We start from the raw sequence: 20,339 nt of genomic DNA, 5'->3' as shown, positions 1-20,339 counted from the left end.
AGGTGGTGTGGTCAAATGAGGCCAAAATGTAACTTTTTGGACACCAAAGTAAATAGCACCGCTCATCACCCCAAGAACACCATCCCCACAGTGAAACATGGTGGTGGCAGCATATTTTTCGCCAGCTGGGACAGGAAAAATGGTCCAAGTTGAGAAGAAGACAGATGGTACGAAATACAAGGATATTCTTCAGCAAAACCTGTTTTTATCTGTCAGTGATTTGATCCTGGGATGGAGATTCTAAAGCAACACTTGAACACACTAGAGTGGTTTAAGGGGAAACGTGTAAATGTTTTGGAGTGGCCATGTGAAAGCCCAGACCTTAATCTAATTGAGAATCTGTGGTCAGACTTGAAGATTGCTGTTCACCAGAGGAAACATCTAACTTGAAGGAGCTGGGGCAGTTTTGCCTTAAACCCTTACTGACATCGGACGGTATAGTACGTCCGATGTCAGCTCCCCTGCTTTGATGCAGGGCTCCGCGGTGAGCCCTCATCAAAGCCGGGACATGTCAGCTGTTTTGAACAGCTGACATGTGCCCGCAATAGCGGCGGGTGAAATCGCGATTCACCCGCCGCTATTAACTAGTTAAATGCCGCTGTCAAACGCAGACAGCGGCATTTAACTACCGCATCCAGCCGGGTGGCCGGAAAGGACGTCATCGCCGACCCCCGTCACATGATCGGTGGTCGGCGATGCTTCTCCATTGTAACCATAGAGGTCCTTGAGACCTTTATGGTTACTGATCGCCGGTAGCTGTGAGCGCCACCCTGTGGTCGGCGCTCACAGCACACCTGATTTTCTACTACATAGCAGCGAACAGCAGATCGCTGCTATGTAGCAGAGGCGATCATGCTGTGCCTGCTTCTAGCCTCCCATGGAGGCTATTGAAGCATGGAAAAAGTTTAAAAAAAAGTTTAAAAAAATGTGAAAAAAATAAAAAAAATATAAAAGTTTAAATCACCCCCCTTTTGCCCCAATCAAAATAAATCAATAAAAAAAATCAAATCTACACATATTTGGTATCGCCACGTTCAGAATCGCCCGATATATCAATAAAAAAAGCATTAACTTGATCGCTAAACGGCGTAACGAGAAAAAAAATCGAAACGCCAGAATTACGTTTTTTTGGTCGCCGTGACATTGCATTAAAATGCAATAACGGGCGATTAAAAGAACGTATCTGCACCGAATTGGAATCATTAAAAACGCCAGCTCGGCACGCAGAAAATAAGCCCTCAACCGACCCCAGATCATGAAAAATGGAGACGCTACAAGTATCGGAAAATGGCACAATTTTTTTTTTTTTTTTAGCAAAGTTTGGAATTTTTTTTCACCACTTAGGTAAAAAATAACCTAGTCATGTTAGGTGTCTATGAACTCGTAATGACCTGGAGAATCATAATGGCAGGTCAGTTTTAGCATTTAGTGAACCTAGCAAAAAAGCCAAGCAAAAAACAAGTGTGGGATTGCACTTTTTTTGCAATTTCACCGCACTTGGAATTTTTTTCCCGTTTTTTAGTACACGACATGGTAAAACCAATGATGTCGTTCAAAAGTACAACTCGTCCCGCAAAAAATAAGCCCTCACATGGCCAAATTGACGGAAAAATAAAAAAGTTATGGCTCTGGGAAGGAGGGGAGTGAAAAACGAACACGGAAAAGCGAAAAATCCCACGGTCATGAAGGGGTTAAGGAATGGGCAAAAATCCCAGTGACAAGATGTGAACAGTTCATACTTATCCAAAGTAACTTGCAGCTGTAATTGCTGCAAAAGGAGGCTCTACAAAATGCTGACTTTAGGAGGTGAATAGTTCTGCACACTGACGGTTGCAGTTATTTTGGCCTATTTGTTGTTTATTTCACAGAAAATAGAAAAACAAATGTTCACAGTTGTACATTTGTAGGCATGCTCTTTACATGAACTGATGCAAACTGTCACAAAAGCAGTGAAATTCCAGGTTGTGAGGTAGCAAAATGCAAAAAATGGTGAATACTTTTGCAAGCCACTGTATCTGCCTGTTTTTAGGCCTTTAGTAAAAAAAAATAGTCCTGGATAAACCCCCAAATATGTTGCCCTGTGAAAACAAGCTATCACCTATCCATAGGATTGGTGAAAATTTGTTAATCGATGGCGGTCTGACTGCTGGGACTCACACCGTTCTGCAGAGCAGGGTATTTTTATTCCTGATGGAATGAACCGGCGCCGTGTTAATGCTCAACCACCACTCCATTCATTACTTATGAGCCTGCCAAGAAATGCAATCAGCTTTTTCAGGAAGCCCCGGAGAGAGTGAATGGAGTGTTGATTGTGCATAGAGAGTTAAAAGTATCGGGAATAAAAGTACATCGGCGGGGATAAAAAGTCGCCAATCTGGCGATCGGTGTGGGTTCCAGGGGTCAGACTCCCACCAATCAGCAAGTTAATACCTATCTTGCAGAAAGGTGATTACTTGCTTTCATTGGACAACACCTTTAAAGGGTAACTGTGCTTTCATGTATCTTTTCAGAATAAGCTGTCCTGTGTGTCTGTGTACATAAAGAATAACACCATTTTATATCAGTGAAGACAGATTTTCACACTACTGAGATAGGAGATGACACTTGATGCTCATAAAATTCTATGAAGAAAGGAGAGTTAGAGCTAGATACAGAAACAGACATTCTGCTACAAGTTCTCCTACTTATGTGGGTAAAAAAGGTAAAGTCTGTCTTTTTACGTGATCTTGCAGCAGAAGAATGTCTATGTCTGTCTCTAACTCCTCCTATTTCTCCTCCCTCCTCCATAGAATCTTATAAGCAACACAGCCTTCTCCTATCTAAGTAATGGAAACATCTGTCTTCACTAAATACAGATTTAACAGATTGTACCTATTAAGAGAGAGTGACAGATCAGTCAGGAGGATAAGCAGATTTCTATGATAAGATGGATAACAAAGTTGCTTTTTTTGCAAAACTGTTTTTCTTTCACTGTTGCCTTTGAAGTATGCAGCTGGTTGTAGCAGGACTATCAATAGATGTGTTAATGTGTGGGGTAAAATATATCAGAGATAAAGTCATCTCTCTTCCAACACTTCTGTTTATTATGATGGCTTTTGTGTTGTTGCAGATACATCTCACTCAGGAGAAATTGGCTCAAAGAAAAAAGTAAAGAGACTCTTGAGCTTTCAGAGATATTTTCATGCATCAAGGCTTCTGCGTGGAATTGTGCCACAAGCCTCACTGCACTTATTGGATGAAGACTATCTTGGCCAGGCACGGGTAAGAATAAATTCTGTATCACTTCTGTGTACTCACAGTTCTTACAATCAAATTCTTGAAAAAATGGAAGACGTTCATAAAGCTCCTCTACTGTTAACAAAATAAACAGATACTAATATTTTACAGTCTATATAAAAAGTTGATAATGCAAATTGCCTCTTCAGAGAGGAAGAGTACTTGAACGCTGGTGCCACCTATTGGAAGTAGCAATCTTACAAGTCAATATCGACCCTTTAAGGAACCTTGCTAATTACACTGGCATGTCATGCATGCAACTCTCTATTAGGCCGGTTTCACACGTCAGTGGCTCCGGTACGTGAGGTGACAGTTTCCTCACGTACCGGAGTCACTGACACACGTAGACACATTAAAATCAATGCATCTGTGCAGATGTCATTGATTTTTTGCAGACCGTGTCTCCGTGTGCCAAACACGGAGACATGTCAGTGTTCGTGGGAGCGCACGGATTACACGGACCCATTAAAGTCAATGAATCCGTGTAAAACACGTACCGCACACGGACGTTGTCCGTGCGCAGTCCGTGTGCCGTGCAGGAGACAGCGCTACATTAAGCGCTGTCCCCCTCACTGGTGCTGAAGCCGCCATTCATATCTTCTCTGCAGCAGCGTTTGCTGTAGAGAAGATATGAATAATCGTGTTTAAAATAAAGATCTATGTGCCCACCCCCCTCCCACCCCCTGTGCGCCCGCCCGCTATTATTAAAATACTCACCCGGCTCGCTCCCTCGCTGGCGCTGCTTCCTGTCCTGGCTGCATCTTCTACTGTATGAGCGGTCACGTGGTGCCGCCGATTACAGTCATGAATATGCGGCTCCACCTCCCATAGGGGTGGAGCCGCATATTCATTACTGTAATGAATTTACAGTAATGAATATGCGCTCCACCCCTATGGGAGGTGGAGCCGCATATTCATGACTGTAATCGGCTGCCCCACGTGACCGCTCATACAGTAGAAGGTGCGGCCAGGACAGGAAGCAGCGCCAGCCAGCAAGGGAGCGAGCCGGGTGAGTATTTTAAGAACAGCGGGGGGGGGGCACACAGGGGGTGGGATGGGGGTGGGGACATGGAGCTTTATTTTAAACACGAGAAACTTAAAAAAAAAGGAATATTCATATCTTCTCTACAGCAAACACTGCTGCAGGGAAGATATCAATGGCGGCTTCAGCACCAGATGCTGGTGCGTGTGGTACCCAGCACGGTGCGTGTGGTACCCAGTGGGCACACGGGCGGCACACGTGTGCCGCACGTGTGCCACACTGATGTGCCACAGAAACGCACGGGCACACGGACACGGATAATTCCGGTACCGATTTTTCCGGTACCGGAATTATCTGGACGTGTGAGACTGCCCTAAGGAGAGACGTTACCCCTTAGATCCCAGTCAGAGGCATCTGATAAAGCCAAATTAGATCTCATGCTTTGCACTGAGGAGGTCATAGCGATAAACAGTCGCACTCAAAAAATCATATCTTTAGTAAAGGAAAAGGTTTATTTCAATCACAAAAAGTGCAATAAATTCACCGCAGTCAGGTCAGATGAGGAAGGCAAAGGTGCAAAGGTAATGCAGCTATCTACCTCAACGCGTATCGCAAGCCCCTATCGGGATTCTTGTACCATTTCTGCACAATTTCTCTTCATGACCTTCCATATGAGTGAGGCTTGAAAAAGACGCAAGATGGAGTCGAAATGTTACCTTTGCACCTTTGCCTTCCTCATTTGACTTGACTGCGGTGAATTTATTGCACTTTTTTTTCATGATTGAAATAAATCTTTTTCTTTACTAAAGATATTATTTTTTGAGTGCGACTGTTTATCTTTATGATGTCGTTTGTGGATTAAATCCACGTCCAGTCTGCACCTCCATTATAGCAAGAGTGCACGTCTTTCTCTCCTTATGGCACTGAGGAGAAGCAACACTCCAAAACACGTCTCTACAAATAGAGATACTGGTTTGGCTTTTATCCTAAGTCAAGTGGCATGTCTCGTTATATAGTCGATATTGACTTTTAAGACTGCTACTTCCAATAGGTGGTTCCAGTCTTCTTCCTCTCTAAAAAGGCAATTTGTATATTTAATTTCACAGAGGAGCATTGCCTGGCCTATAAGTCTCCTTACACTGGCATGTCTAGGATGTCACTCTCCACAAGGAGAGGCGTTACCCCTTAGACACCTATAAAAAGTTGAGTAACTTTGGAAATTATTTGCTTTAACCATCTCCGACCACTTTTGATATGTCTGTTTTATGCTGTGCTTTTCTTATGTTTTTTCTCCCAGAAATGTATTTAAAAAATTGACAAGTGGATGTTTCTGTTCACTTGTCAAAGTGGTTTGTCCATAGATTACTGTTAGCACTGATTAAACGATGTGAAGGTGTGTATAGACACATGGTAATACCCATTTGTCAGTTATTAGTAAATAGGGAATGGTTAAACACCAACTACAGGGTAAAGACAATCCAGAATGGATGTACTATAGGAATTACCATACATCTTCTTTTACTGGCATGACTACACGTTAACTAATAGCAGGTTACTGTTAATCTTAACTGTTGTTTGGTTCTTAAGAAACCAGCACGGTGTGGAAGTTTTTAAAGCAGCTATGTATTGTGCATAGTAGGAGGAAAACTCATGAAAATGTAAATGGCCCACGTTAAAACAGGCATCATGGCTCTCATTTATAAGCGGTGATGACAGTAGTACTTCAGGTCACCAATTAGTGGCTACAACTTTTAATGGAACCTGTAACCAAATCAGAAGTGGCCAGTTTCTGCTCTTATTTTATTCCCTCTGCCCCCTAAGTTGTTGCTTTTTTTAATTAATCTTTAATATATTTTCAGAAATATGGTCCTTTTTATTTTGTACTAATTTTTCAGGTTTTTACAAGGGGATGTTGTGGGAGGCATCCATTATCACATATTCGGTATGTTAGGATATTTCTGTAGGGCGAAAATTCTTTCACATCTAATAGAAATATGTGCTCTGAACACACGTCACATTGGCAAAATCTAGATCTTGAGAGTTTGGGTCACTTTAGGGTCCCATTATTGGTTTGAATATTGTGGTTGCTGTCACACGTCCACTATATACAAAGATACATAGGCTGAAATCATTAGATAGGGTATGTGCACATGTTGACCAATTGCAGTAGATTTTTCTGAGTGTTGGCAGGAAAAGCACAGCATAACATATGTGTTTTTACTTGTGTTTTTCCCCCATTCAATTGAATGGGTGAAAAAAATACTGCAAAAATGCTCAAAGAAAAAAAAAAAACACTAATGGTTTTGCTCTGCAAGGTAATAAATGATAAGCACGTATATGAGATTTCAGAAATCTCATTTATTTTTCTGGTACTGTACACTGCAGCATTTTTTACCCTTGAAAACGAGCAAAAGAAACCACAGCAAAAATGCAACATGTGAACATGTCCTTAGACAGTATTACAGGAATTGGAATTATTTAGAGATTTTTTTACCTTTCTATGATTAAAAAAAGGTAAAAGCTATTGATGGAAATATGGTATTCCTTGTAATCAGAGACTGTTACACTTGTTCCTGACTAGTCAATAATAGTTGTGGCAATAGCACTAATTCTTACAGACGTAGCCAATGACACAAAGAAAAATGTACGCTATGAAAAATGATGGCTTAAGCTTGCAGAGACAGGGATGTGAGCCCCTACATTGGTCCAATCACTGATTGCACAGACAGGGAGGTGAGCCCCTAGATTGGTCCGATCACTGATTGCAGAGACAAGGAGGTGAGCCCCTACATTGGTCCTATCACTGATTGCAGAGTCAAGGAGGTGAGCCCCTACATTGGTCCGATCACTGATTGCAGAGTCAAGGAGGTGAGACCCTACATTGGTCCAATCACTGATTGCAAAGAAAGGGAGGTGAGCCCCTGCGTTGGGCCGATCACTGATTGCAGAGACAGGGAGGTGAGCCCCTGCGTTGGGCCGATCACTGATTGCAGAGACAGGGAGGTGAACCCCTACATTGGGCCGATCACTGATCGCAGAGAAAGGGAGGTGAACCCCTACATTGGGCCGATCACTGATCGCAGCGACAGGGAGGGGAGCCCCTACATTGGGCCGATCACTGATTGCAGAGACAGGGATATGAGTCCCTACGTTGGTCCGATCACTGATTGCAGAGACAGGGAGGTGAGCTCCTACGTTGGGCTGATCACTGATTGCAGAGACAGGGAGGTGAGCCCCTACATTGGTCTGATCACTGATTGCAGAGACAGGGAGGTGAGCTCCTACATTGGGCTGATCACTGATTGCAGAGACAGGGAGGTGAGCCCCTACATTGGGCTGATCACTGATTGCAGAGACAGGGAGGTGAGCCCCTACATTGGGCTGATCAATTATCGCAGAGACAGGGAGGTGTGCCCCTACATTGGGCTGATCACTAATTGCAGAGACAGGGAGGTGAGCCCCTACAGTGGGCTGATCACTGATTGCAGAGACAGGGAGGTGAGCCCCTACATTGGGCTGATCAATGATCACAGAGACAGGGAGGTGAGCCCCTACATTGGGCTGATCACTGATTGCAGAGACAGGGAGGTGAGCCCCTACATTGGGCTGATCAGTGGTCACAGAGACAGGGAGATGAGCCCCTACATTGGGCTGATCAATGATCATAGAGACAGGGAGGTGAGCCCCTACATTGGGCTGATCACTGATTGCAGAGACAGGGAGGTGAGCCCCTACATTGGGCTGATCACTGATTGCAGAGACAGGGAGGTGAACCCCTACGTTGGGCCGATCACTGATTGCAGAGACAGGAAGGTTGAACCCCTTCATTGGGCCGATCACTGATCGCAGAGACAGGGAGTGAGCCCCTACGTCAGGCCGGTCACTGATCAGCACATTTATGAAATGAACTGTGATGTAGTGACATATTTTACTACTCATTGACTGTACGGGCAGCATTTATGGGAGTAATGCACTTTGACATGTACAGCATATTAACTTAACAATTAAGCTAACAAGATTTTTTGTTTCATTCCCAGCATATGTTATCTAAAGTGGGGATGTGGAATTTTGACATTTTCCTCTTTGACCGCCTGACAAATGGTAAGCAGAATTTATGATGTACAGTTTTCTGCACATATTTTCACCTACTTTTACTTCACATGGATGACAATGTGCAGAGCTGGATGATTCCTGCTGATTTGACATGTGCTATGGATTTGACATCATTTGTCATCGTAATCATGAAACATTTGTGTACCGTAGGCATCAGAGTGGTTTTCATTGTTCATATTGCTGGTAGGAATAACCACAGATCACTTTTCTCATCTCTGTCCCTGCTTTGCGCATATTTAGCAAGCATGATGTTAAAAATTGTGTAAGCCTTTGTCCAACCACAGGTGACCATAGGAAGATTAACTCTGCCCTCAGCATTAACAATGATGATTACAATCCTGAGTAAATGGCATCAAACATTATATAATGAAAATATAATCAGCTTGATTTTTTCAGCAGATGGTGATTGTTTAGGACAGACACTTATAGTGAATTATCTACCATATGCTTCTCATGAACCCTCATCATTTACAGACCACTTATTTACTTCCATTATTGCTAGAGCATTACATCTGCATCTCTCACAAATGCTTGTTACAGCGGAGATCTGGCCTGAAGTAATGCGCAAAAGTTTGAGCGAATTTAGCAGCAGGGGATCGTTTGGACAATTTCCACAGAAATGATTCACTAATCAAAGACATGGACACATTCAATTCTATTGGTGTGCAAGACACCACTATGCTGGATATATTGGGTATATTTTTATATTGGAGCTTAGCTAGGAGTAGGTTCATTTTTGGAAAAAAACACAAAAACCGAACTTGGTTTAAGTTGGTACACATGCGGCACATAAACGCATATTCACATTGGCCATAATGCATACAAAACTTACAAGAAACAATATGAGCAAAAACCCTGCTGTAACTAAATAAGTAAAAAGCAAAAGCGCATTTATATAACTCAGGGTTCTTAGTAATACTGTTTTTGATCAAAAATAGCATAAAAGCCATCCCACCGTCTAGAAGGTGACCCTGATCAAGACAGTCCTATGCTCTCTAATATTAAAACCCTTACCATGTGTCAGAGTTGACCTCAGTGTGTGAATAAGGGCAGACAAAAAGGACCAGGTCCCAACCAGTGGACACCAGTCTGGGGAAGCCTTTAATTTCCAGCTCAGGAGAGGGAGGCCACACCCCGGCTTGCACAGAATGCAAAAATACAAAGAAAAAAACACAAAAATTGAGCTTGGATTAAGTTGGTATACATGCAGCACATAAACGCATGTTCACATTGGCCATAAAGCATTTTTGGGCAGTATTATGGCTTATTTTTAAAATGATAAAACTTACATGAGGACGTAAATGGAAATTTAGAGCAAATTGCTGCCTATGAGTCAAATAAGATCATCAGATGGATTAAAAGGTATATAGCACTAACCGATAAAAGCATTGTTTTACCACGCATAAAATGTTTTGCACAGTTTTAGACACTAGTGTGTGAGAAAAACAGCAAAACTGCGGTAGACAACCATATCTGTTGTGGGCTTTTAGGACGAAATCCAAAGTGCCTTTGTCAGACCTTATACTGGGTGCAATGACTTTTGGATTCCTCCTGGTGCAGAATAATCAGAGAAATTACACTCTGAAGGTCCCCTGGCCAGCTCCTCCTGCTGCAGGTGATTGACAGGTCCCTTCCTCACTTGTCAATCACCTCCAGCATTACTGTGACATGCCGGCCAGAGGAGGAACCAGACTCGTGTCTCAATATTTTACAAAAGCAAAAACTTGTGAAGTTCACACAAAGTCTGTTCATACCAGTGATGAAGTGTATACATACGCCATTGTTTCCCGCTTCTATACTCAAAACTTGGAGCTTCTGCATGAAGGCTATTGATTTTCTTACTGGCCCACGGCTCTCCAAGGAACATAAAGAACTGGCAGTAACCTTATTACCTTTCTGGCAACTGAAGAATGAAAAGGCTTTTGTGGTTCACCACATTCCTGTATTTCCCTTATTCACAGCTCACAGTCAGTGCTAAAGACAGCAGCCGAGTATTACAGTGAAATGTCAGCAATAAAAAGGTGAACAATCCAGCGCCCCAGGATACCAGATGCGAAACCTCAGTTATAAATAGGAGCCCCCCTTAACTGTCCCTATTAAAGGACCCGTGAAAGGGCTTTTTTCTATTACTTGGAACTAATGAAAGCATTTCTGCTTCACCAGGTAACAGCCTTGTAACACTGCTGTGTCATCTCTTCAATGTCCACGGACTTATCCATCATTTCCAGCTTGACATGGTGAAATTGCACAGGTTTCTAGGTATGTTCCTGGCTGTATGTAATGTCTATTGACACACAGTTTAAAGGGATCTGACATGTTTGTGTGACTACAGTATTCGGAAGGGAATAACAATTCTAGAATGTAATTTTTTGTTCGAATTATGCCTTGTGTTATTCCTTTTTATTCCTTCTGGAACTGTATGAATAAATTGACAACTTGTTGCCATTTCCTGTGCTTGGTCACCTAAATGCCATGCATCAGCAATGACCGCCTATTATGAAGCCAAATGATGCGTCCATTGGTCACTCCCAGGTGGGTGGAATTTCATGGCACTAATGCCGCCCAGTCAGTGCTGATAGTGGCAGACTATGTACGGGCATTCCTTACTGACAAGTGGAATGGTAATGTCTCGTTCTCAGTTCATACATACAATTCCAGTAGAGGAATAATAAGAGACGCAGAGTTGTAAGAAAACATGTGCCAGCATTTCATGGGAAGCACCTTATAACATATGTAAGCCATGAGAAATGATAGCACCTCAATAAAAGTTAGGGTGCCGCCAGATGGCCGTATAAATCAGACCGAAATTGGACCGCAATGCTTAGACATAGTGTTGCAACTTCATCTATTTCTATGCAGCTGTCACGCTCGGGTTGGGAGATCTACACTGTGTCCGAGCATTGTGGTCCAATCTCAATCTGATTTATACGGCCGTCTGGCTGCACCCACAAACACGTATATGAAAACTAGGAATCTCACCAGAAATCATAATAGCCCAGGTATAATTTCCATATATTTTTTTCATTTATACATTTTTAAGCAGCTTGATTTTTCTGGAACCCAATGCTCTCATACTTATAATAATAATAATAATAATTTTTATTTATATAGCGCCAACATATTCCGCAGCGCTTTACAAATTATAGAGGGGACTTGTACATACAATAGACATTACAGCATAACAGAAATACAGTTCAAAACAGATACCAAGAGGAGTGAGGGCCCTGCTCGTAAGCTTACATACTATGAGGAAAAGGGGAGACACGAGAGGTGGATGGTAACAATTGCTATAGTTATTCGGACCAGCCATAGTGTAAGGCTTGGGTGTTCATGTAAAGCTGCATGAACCAGTTAATTAATTTTTTTTTTTTTTTTTTTTTTTAATATAGGCCACACAGGGATTGTTAGGTTAATGCATTGAGGCGGTAGGCCAGTCTGAACAAATGAGTTTTTAGGGCACGCTTAAAACTGTGGGGATTGGGGATTAATCGTATTATCCTAGGTAGTGCATTCCAAAGAATCGGCGCAGCACGTGTAAAGTCTTGGAGACGGGAGTGGGAGGTTCTGATTATTGAGGATGCTAACCTGAGGTCATCAGCGGAGCGGAGGGCACGGGTAGGGTGGTAGACTGAGACCAGAGAGGAGATGTAGGGTGGTGCTGAGCCATGGAGTGCTTTGTGGATGAGGGTAGTAGTTTTGTACTGGATTCTTGAGTGGATGGGTAACCAGTGTAATGACTGGCACAAGGTAGAGGCATCGGTGTAACGGTTGGTGAGGAATATGATCCTGGCAGCAGCATTCAGGACAGATTGGAGCGGGGAGAGTTTGGTAAGAGGGAGGCCGATTAGTAGAGAGTTACAATAGTCCAGACGAGAATGAATAAGTGAAACAGTAAGAGTTTTTGCAGAGTCGAAAGTAAGAAAAGGGCGAATTCTAGAAATGTTTTTGAGATGCAGGTAAGAAGAGCGAGCCAGTGATCGGATGTGGGGGGTGAATGAAAGGTCAGAATCAAGGATGACCCCAAGGCAGCGGGCATGTTGCTTTGGAGTAATGGTGGAACCGCAAACGGAGATGGCAATGTCAGGCAAAGGTAGGTTAGTAGAGGGAGAAAACACGAGGAGTTCAGTTTTTGACAGGTTTAGTTTCAGATAGAGGGAGGACATGATGCTAGAGACAGCGGTAAGACAATCACTGGTGTTTTCTAATAAGGCAGGCGTGAGATCAGGAGAAGAAGTGTATAGTTGGGTGTCGTCAGCATAGAGATGGTACTGGAAGCCAAATCTACTGATTGTTTGTCCAATAGGGGCAGTATACAAAGAGAAGAGGAGGGGGCCTAGGACTGATCCTTGAGGAACCCCAACAGTAAGGGGAAGGTGAGAGGAGGAGGAACCAGCGAAACATACAGTGAAGGATCGGTCAGAGAGATAGGAGGAGAACCAGGAGAGAACGGTGTCCTTGAGGCCGATGGAGCGGAGCATAGTGAGGAGGAGCTGATGATCCACAGTATCAAATGCTGCAGAGAGATCCAAGAGAATTAGCATGGAGTAGTGACCATTAGATTTAGCTGTTAGTAGGTCATTAGAGACTTTAGTGAGGGCAGTTTCAGTAGAGTGTAAAGAGCGGAAACCAGATTGAAGAGGGTCGAGAAGAGAGTTATCTGAGAGATAGCGGGTAAGACGGGAGTGGACCAGGCGTTCGAGGAGTTTAGAGATGAAGGGAAGATTAGAGACAGGTCTATAATTAGCGGCACAGTTTTGGTCGAGGGATGGTTTTTTAAGTAATGGATGTATGATGGCATGCTTAAATGAGGAGGGAAAAATACCGGAAGTGAGGGAAAGGTTGAATATTTTTGTTAGGTGAGAGGTGACAGCCGGGGAAAGGGACTGGAGGAAATGTGACGGAATGGGGTCACTGGTGCAAGTGGTCGGGCGAGAAGATGCAAGGAGCCTGCTTACTTCTTCTTCTGTAACTGGTTCAAAGTCAGAGAGTGAACTAGATGCAGTGGGGGAGGGAGGACAGTGCATGGTATGAAGAGATTGGGAGATGATTTCCTGTCGAATATGGTCAATTTTTTCTTTGAAGTAATTGGCCAGATTGTCAGCACGGAGATCCGTGGTTGGGGCCTGCGCTCTTGGGTTGAGTAGGGACTGGAACGTGTCAAAGAGACGTTTAGGGTTATTGGACAGGGAGGTGATGAGGGTGTTGAAGTAGGTTTGTTTGGAGAGGTGAAGGGCAGAATTGTATGTCTTTAGCATGAACTTATAATGGATGAAATCTTCGGGTAGATTATATTTTCTCCACAGACGTTCTGCGCACCTGGAGCACCGCTATATTTGAATCACAATTTTATAGTTACCAAAAAAGACCATATGTTTTAAAGATTATGAGGTTTGGGCTTCTTGTTTCTTACATGATGTCATCAAGACTCTGTTTATTAAAGATCTAGCTATAATTGAGATTATTTCCTTTAGCTATAATAATGAATATGCATGGTTTAACCATTAATATGTATGTCTATTGGGTAATTTGTTTTAGTCATGGTTCAGGAAGACTACCATAATCAAAACCCATACCATAATGCTGTCCATGCTGCAGATGTCACACAAGCTATGCACTGCTATTTGAAAGACCCAAAGGTATGTGAGCGCTGTGTATTATTAACGATCCCTACTAGTTATGATATCTACATATTGATATAATGGGAACAAGTCAGGTTTTTAAATAATTCCGTGTAACATCTTACTGTTGTTTGGCCCTATAGTCACTCTAAAGACAGTAATATTCAGATCTGCATTATTTATCCATTTAACCTTCTGTGCAGAGGTCTTCTGATGCCTAATTTTAAACTGTCACTAGACCTTTGCCCTCCAATCTGAGAGCAGCATAATCTAGAGGCGAAGTCCCTGATTCCAATGATGTGTCTTTTGTTGGGCTACTTGCTGTCACTTACTGGGATGCTTGCTGTGGTTTTGTGTAGTCCTGTTTAATCATGAGCTCTGTATAACTCTGCTAACACACACACACACACACACTAACACGTCCAGCTTTTTGCTTATGCATAGTGTGCACTGATAGCTGCCAATCAGTGATGTGGTGGAGGTTATAAAGAGCTCCGTGTCAGGTAACCTGTAGATCTACAGCAGAGAAAACTGTGATTTTATCAAATTTACATCAAGCAATCCAGTAAGTGACATTGCTGTAAGAGAATTAAGGACGTTTGTAGCCGAGTGTACAGTGACACTTAAATAAGCAAACATCGCCATCTAGCGGCCAGAGCTTGTAAGAACAGGAACAAAAAGAGGTACCATAAAATAGGCGTGGGTTGCAGGGGAGTAACCAAAAGAAAGGGACACGAGGTCATGTGATAACTGTGTTGCAGCTAAGAATTATAAAAGGCCCAAGGGAGCAGAGAAGGGGAGAAGTCAATGGCTGAACCTCTATCAGGACAGACTTATGAAAGTAGCTGAGCTGCCTTATATTCGCAGCTACCAGCACAAGATTGATCAATGAAGTGAAGCCTCAGCCTTGAGTGGGAAAGAGGGATCCGAGAGAGCTGATCAGAGAAATTGAGAGCACGGGAGAGCCGATCTGAGGAATTGATCTGAGGAATTGAGAAGAGGAAGCCGATCAGAGGATTCGAGAGAGCAGGAAAACCGATCAGTGGAATTGAGCGAGGGAGCCGATCAGAGAAAACGAGAGAGCGGGAGAACCGATCAGAGGAATTGGGCGAGGGAGCCGATCAGAGAAAACGAGAGAGCGGGAGAACCGATCAAAGGAATTGAGCGAGGGAGCCGATCAGAGAAAACGAGAGAGCGGGAGAACCGATCAGAGGAATTGAGCGAGGGAGCCGATCAGAGAAAACGAGAGAGCGGGAGAACCGATCAGAGGAATTGAGCGAGGGAGCCGATCAGAGAAAACGAGAGAGCGGGAGAACCAATCAGTGGAATTGAGCGAGGAAGCCGATCAGAGAAAACGAGAGAGCGGGAGAACCGATCAGAGGAATTGAGCGAGGGAGCTGATCAGAGAAAACGAGAGAGCAGGAGAACCAATCAGTGGAATTGAGCGAGGGAGCCGATCAGAGAAAACGAGAGAGCGGGAGAACCAATCAGTGGAATTGAGCGAGGGAGCCGATCAGAGAAAACGAGAGAGCGGGAGAACCAATCAGTGGAATTGAGCGAGGGAGCCGATCAGAGAAAACGAGAGAGCGGGAGAACCGATCAGAGGAATTGAACAGAGGGAGCCAATCAGAGGAATCGAGAGAGCGAGAAAATCAATCAGGGGAATTGAACAGAGGGAGCCGATCAGAGGAATCGAGAGGGCCAATCAGAGGAGTCGAAAGAGCCAGAGAACCAATAAGGAAATTGAGCAGAGGGAGCCTATCAGAAGAATCGAGAGAGCCATTCAGAGGAAACGAAGGGAGGGTAGGGGGTCGATCAGAGGAATTGAGCAGAGGGAGCCGATCAGAGGAATCGAGAGAGCAGGAGAACCAATCAGAGGAATTGAGCAGAGGGAGCCAATCAGAAGAATCGAGAGAGCCGATCAGAGGAATTGAGAAGAGGGAGCTAAACAGAGGAATCGAGAGAGCTGATCAGAAGATTCAAGGACGAGAGAGCCGACCAGAGGGATTGAGACAACTCGAGAGAGGGGAGCCAATCAGGGGAACGGCTGCAGTGTAAATTACGGTACAGAAGTGACATGGGGCTACACGTCAGTAGACAGAAGCAGCCGGAGTAAAAGCATCGCTGACGCGAATAGTTGATAAGAGACTTGCAGCCTAACGGAGTAGTAACACTGACTCCCATAGGGCCTGTACTGAGATTGTTACTGCCGACGTACTAAGAGACGATGGTGAAGAGTACGAGTCTCACTGTGACACACTATAGAGCAGGGTATTAGAAGATTATTGTTTGTTGCCTTGTAAGATGGAGTTTTCATTGTTAGAATTGTTATGGCAAATCCCATCCCCAAAAAGGAGCATACATTGCCATTGTAAAATACTTCTCTGCATTCTTTTCTCAATCCTTCTTAATTCTGTATTCTAATCACCTAAACCGTTGTGTTAGATAAATAATCTTTGGATACGTTACCACTATGTCTTTATCTTCTGCGCCGTTGCATCCACGGTCTTGTTTACACTGCTGTCAGATGAGATAGCAAAAACCCGGTGACAGATTCCCTATAAAAATTGTGTGCAGATTGTTCAAATACAGTATGACGTATCACTTAGTCCGTACTGTCTGTAGGTGAAATGCTTCTGGAAGCCAGTCTCACACTCAGCACATGGCCATACTGCCAGTGTTGTGTGATGTCCCTATAACATGCCTGTCCTCACTGCAATCAAACATTTATACAGATGTATCCAACCAGCTTTTCTTAAACTATATGAGGTTATACAATTTGTCAAGCTTTTAATTCAATAGATTATCATCCCATTCAGTAAAAAAATAAGTAAAAATATGATGGGAACCTTTGATGATGGCCATTAGATAGCATTCATCGAGTTACCCACCATATACAATTTTTTCATGTATGTTTACCATCTTATACTATACATTTGGGGATATGCCAGGATTAGAGACAACTTAAAAAGGACGCATCTGTAGGTACTTTATTTTTAAAATATCAAAAAACACTTCACGGCATGTGCTCAAGTTCTGGTGCAAAAAGCGGCTCCAAATATTCCAATTTTTACTGCATTTTTTTTTTCAGATTTTCCTCCACTCAATAGTGTGGGTGAAATCTGCAGCAGAAACACTGAAAGAATTGACTTTATGTAGATTTAAATCGTCTGCAAGCAACATGTGCATGAGACTTCAGGGATCTCATTCACTTTGCTGGCACTAGGAAATCCTTCAGGGTTTGTGACAAAACTGGGCAGAAAAAAATGCAAAAAAAACACAATGTGCGCACATACCCTTAAAGGGTTTGTGCACTTTCAGGAAAATGGATCCCAAACTTTGTGAAATACCTAAAATAACAAACACAGCCGGTATTCACCCTGCCTGAACCCAGCGCCAGCACCAAGTTGCTGCTCTAGACTCAGTTTTTTGGCTACGGAATCTGGAGCAGCAGCATCAACACGTCAACTGCATGCATCACCGCTCTGGCACTTAATGAGCTCAGTGGCTGTGCCGAGGTCCACAGCACGCGCCTCTGAGCTCCGTGATTGGCTAGAGCCATGATGCGCACCGTTGACGTGATGTCACCGCCACAGCCAAAGCACCAAGAGCAGATGAGAGGCAGGGGGGCAGCACTGAACCTAGGGAGGGCAAGTACCTGCTGAGTTTGTTATTTTAAATATTTTTCACTGTGGGGCCCACTTTCCTGAAAGTGAACAACCCATTTAAATTCTGTAATTTAATTATTATATAAAAGATGGATGACACTGTAGGATGACCCATTAGATTTGTGATCTTTATGGACCTTTTGTTTTTCTGTAAGTTATGAAAGAGGCCCAATTAATGGCTAAGGTCAGACCAATTTCCTCTGTAAAAACAGTTAATGCATCAGACTTGTTTTATGCAGGGTTTTTATACCTTTTAAGTAATATTTGTAAGGATGGTTGCTACGTCTGTAGAAAGTAAACCTCTACTTATGTCATCCAGCTTGCCAGCTATCTAACTCCTCTGGATATAATGCTTGGGCTTCTGGCAGCAGCTGCACACGATGTGGATCACCCAGGAGTAAACCAGCCATTTTTGATCAAAACTAAACACCATCTTGCCAGCATGTACCAGGTAAACATCTGTTTGGGTCATGTGAATGGGGCTTTAGCCTTTTAATTGTCTTTTCATTATGATATGAAAGTATGGTCTGCTATACCAGGGTGTAAGTATCCTTTCTGTTAGAATAATAGCTAATAGCACTAATCTGTTGTAGAATAGAAAAATCTAACACAATGGGGAGAATTAGGAAACTGATTAAAAGAAAAATGGTCTTTGTTGCCCAAAGCAGCCAATGATAGTTCAGCTTTCATTTCTTCTTCTGCTTTTAAAAAGTTATAGCTGATTGGTTGATAGAGCAATAAAGACAGTTTTTCTTTTAGACAGTTTTCATATATCTCCCACATTGGTCTAGTGGGACAGATGTTTGGCTCAAACTTTACGGAGCCAGTTGGGTTTGAAACAACCTCTCCAGTGATAAGAAGAGTGTCATTGGGATCGCTATTATTTTCTGTAAACAGTCCCAGAATCTATCAAACTACTCCATTCAAGGGGTTTTCAAGACCTTCAGTATTAATGATCTGTCCCTGGGATAGGTTATCAATATCCCATTACTCAGCTGTTTGCTGCTCCCAAGATGGCCGGATGTAAACAGTGTCTCTTCACTGTGTAGAGGCCATTCTCGGCTACCGCTGCTCAGTTTCCACTCGCTTGAACGGTCACTACACAGCTATGCTGTTCTTACTCCATACACTGATTACATCCAGCCACCCCCACAGTTGTAAACAGCTGATCCATGCAAGTGCCAGGTGTCAAAAAGATCATCAATATCATTAGCCTGGAAAAGCCCATTAAACGGGCCACTTATAGTAGATGTGGACTCCAAACATCATGGCTTCATTATAGGTAAGGCCACACCAGAGCTTGACAACAGCATACGTCACTGACTGAGTCACTTGAACTTGGTAATACGTAATAATATAGTCATGCGATTGGGGAGTAGAAAAGCTATAGCAATGATAATTGATTTATCATATTTAGTGGGGGGAACCATTAGACACTAGGTTAGCTTATATTGATAGTATCCCATGATTCTTATTTTCTAACATTTATTTTATTGCATTCCTACACTAGAACACATCAGTTTTAGAGAACCACCACTGGAGGTCCACTGTAGGTATGCTGAGAGAATCAAGGCTATTTGCACATTTGTCAAAGGAAATCACGTAAGTATTATGAAACCACATAACTTTAATATTTATACATTTACCTAAAATATAAAGAAGAATACTTTTAAGCACAAAGTCATTTTCTTATACTATGCTCATCCCTTCATACATTTTATCCTCATACAGTATTTAGGGTTATAGTTTTGTAAAAAAAAAAAGAAAGAAAAAAAGAAAATACATAGAAACTGTATGAAGCATATGAAAAATTATCCAATTTTCAATCAGAAACTTTCTTCCCTATTGTCATGCACGTTCCATCCCTGTGTCCATATTTTATGTTGGTATGGCATCTGAATTTATACATCAACACTTTAAAATATACATGATAGCACAAGCCCCTATCACAGACATCTGTGCTGATGACCTGGCCTCCCACTTTATAGAGAAAATAGACAATATCTGTCAGGAAATCGGCTCCCAATCACCAAGTTCAGTGACTCCCATCCCTCCCTGCATTTCCCCTGGCTCACTCATCACATTCGATCCCATCACAGAAGAAGAAGTCTCCAGGCTCCTCTCTTCATCTTGTCCGACTACATGCACCACCGACCCTATTCCCTCACACCTCCTCCATTCTCCCTCTCCAACCATCACAACTCACCTACAGTAACTACAATCTTTAATCTCTCCCTTTCCTCTGGCATTTTCCCCTCCTCCTTCAAACACTCTATCATTACTACATTACTAAAGAAACCCGCTCTCGACCCATCCTGCCCAAATAACTACAGACCAGTCTCCAATCTCCCCTTCATCTCTAAACTCTTGGAGCGCCTGATATACTCCCGCCTTACTCGTTACCTCTCCACTCACTCCCTCCTAGACCCTTCACAGTCCAGTCTCCGCCCCTACATTCAACTGAAACTGCACTCATCAAAGTGACCAACGACCTTCTGACAGCAAAACGTAACTGTGACCACTCTCTGCTCATTTTTCTCAACCTTTCTGCAGCTTTCGACACTGTTGACCACCCTCTCCTACTCTCTAGGCTCCAGTCACTAGGCATTAAGGACACTGCTCTCTCCTGGTTCTCTTCCTACGTTTCTGACCGCTCCTTCAGTGTTCTGTTCTCTGGCTCCA

General features: G+C 43.1%; 1 protein-coding gene across 3 annotated transcripts in view; it reads left to right on the top strand.

Annotated features, from left to right (window-relative positions):
• PDE7B (phosphodiesterase 7B) overlaps positions 1-20,339 on the top strand; it is a 562,290-nt gene that overhangs the window by 520,300 nt on the left and 21,651 nt on the right. For all 3 annotated transcript variants that reach the window (XM_069725979.1, XM_069725978.1, XM_069725977.1), the window contains 6 exons: positions 3,110-3,261; positions 8,296-8,359; positions 10,535-10,630; positions 13,907-14,007; positions 17,977-18,108; positions 19,168-19,259. In XM_069725979.1, the coding sequence (XP_069582080.1) occupies positions 3,110-3,261; positions 8,296-8,359; positions 10,535-10,630; positions 13,907-14,007; positions 17,977-18,108; positions 19,168-19,259 (637 nt within the window). The remainder of the gene's footprint in view (positions 1-3,109; positions 3,262-8,295; positions 8,360-10,534; positions 10,631-13,906; positions 14,008-17,976; positions 18,109-19,167; positions 19,260-20,339) is intronic.

Source organism: Ranitomeya imitator, chromosome 5, assembly GCF_032444005.1.
Source record: "Ranitomeya imitator isolate aRanImi1 chromosome 5, aRanImi1.pri, whole genome shotgun sequence".
NCBI lineage: Eukaryota > Metazoa > Chordata > Amphibia > Anura > Dendrobatidae > Ranitomeya > Ranitomeya imitator.
The sequence above is the reverse complement of the archived record's forward strand: the minus strand, read 5'-3'. Positions and strand labels throughout refer to the sequence as shown.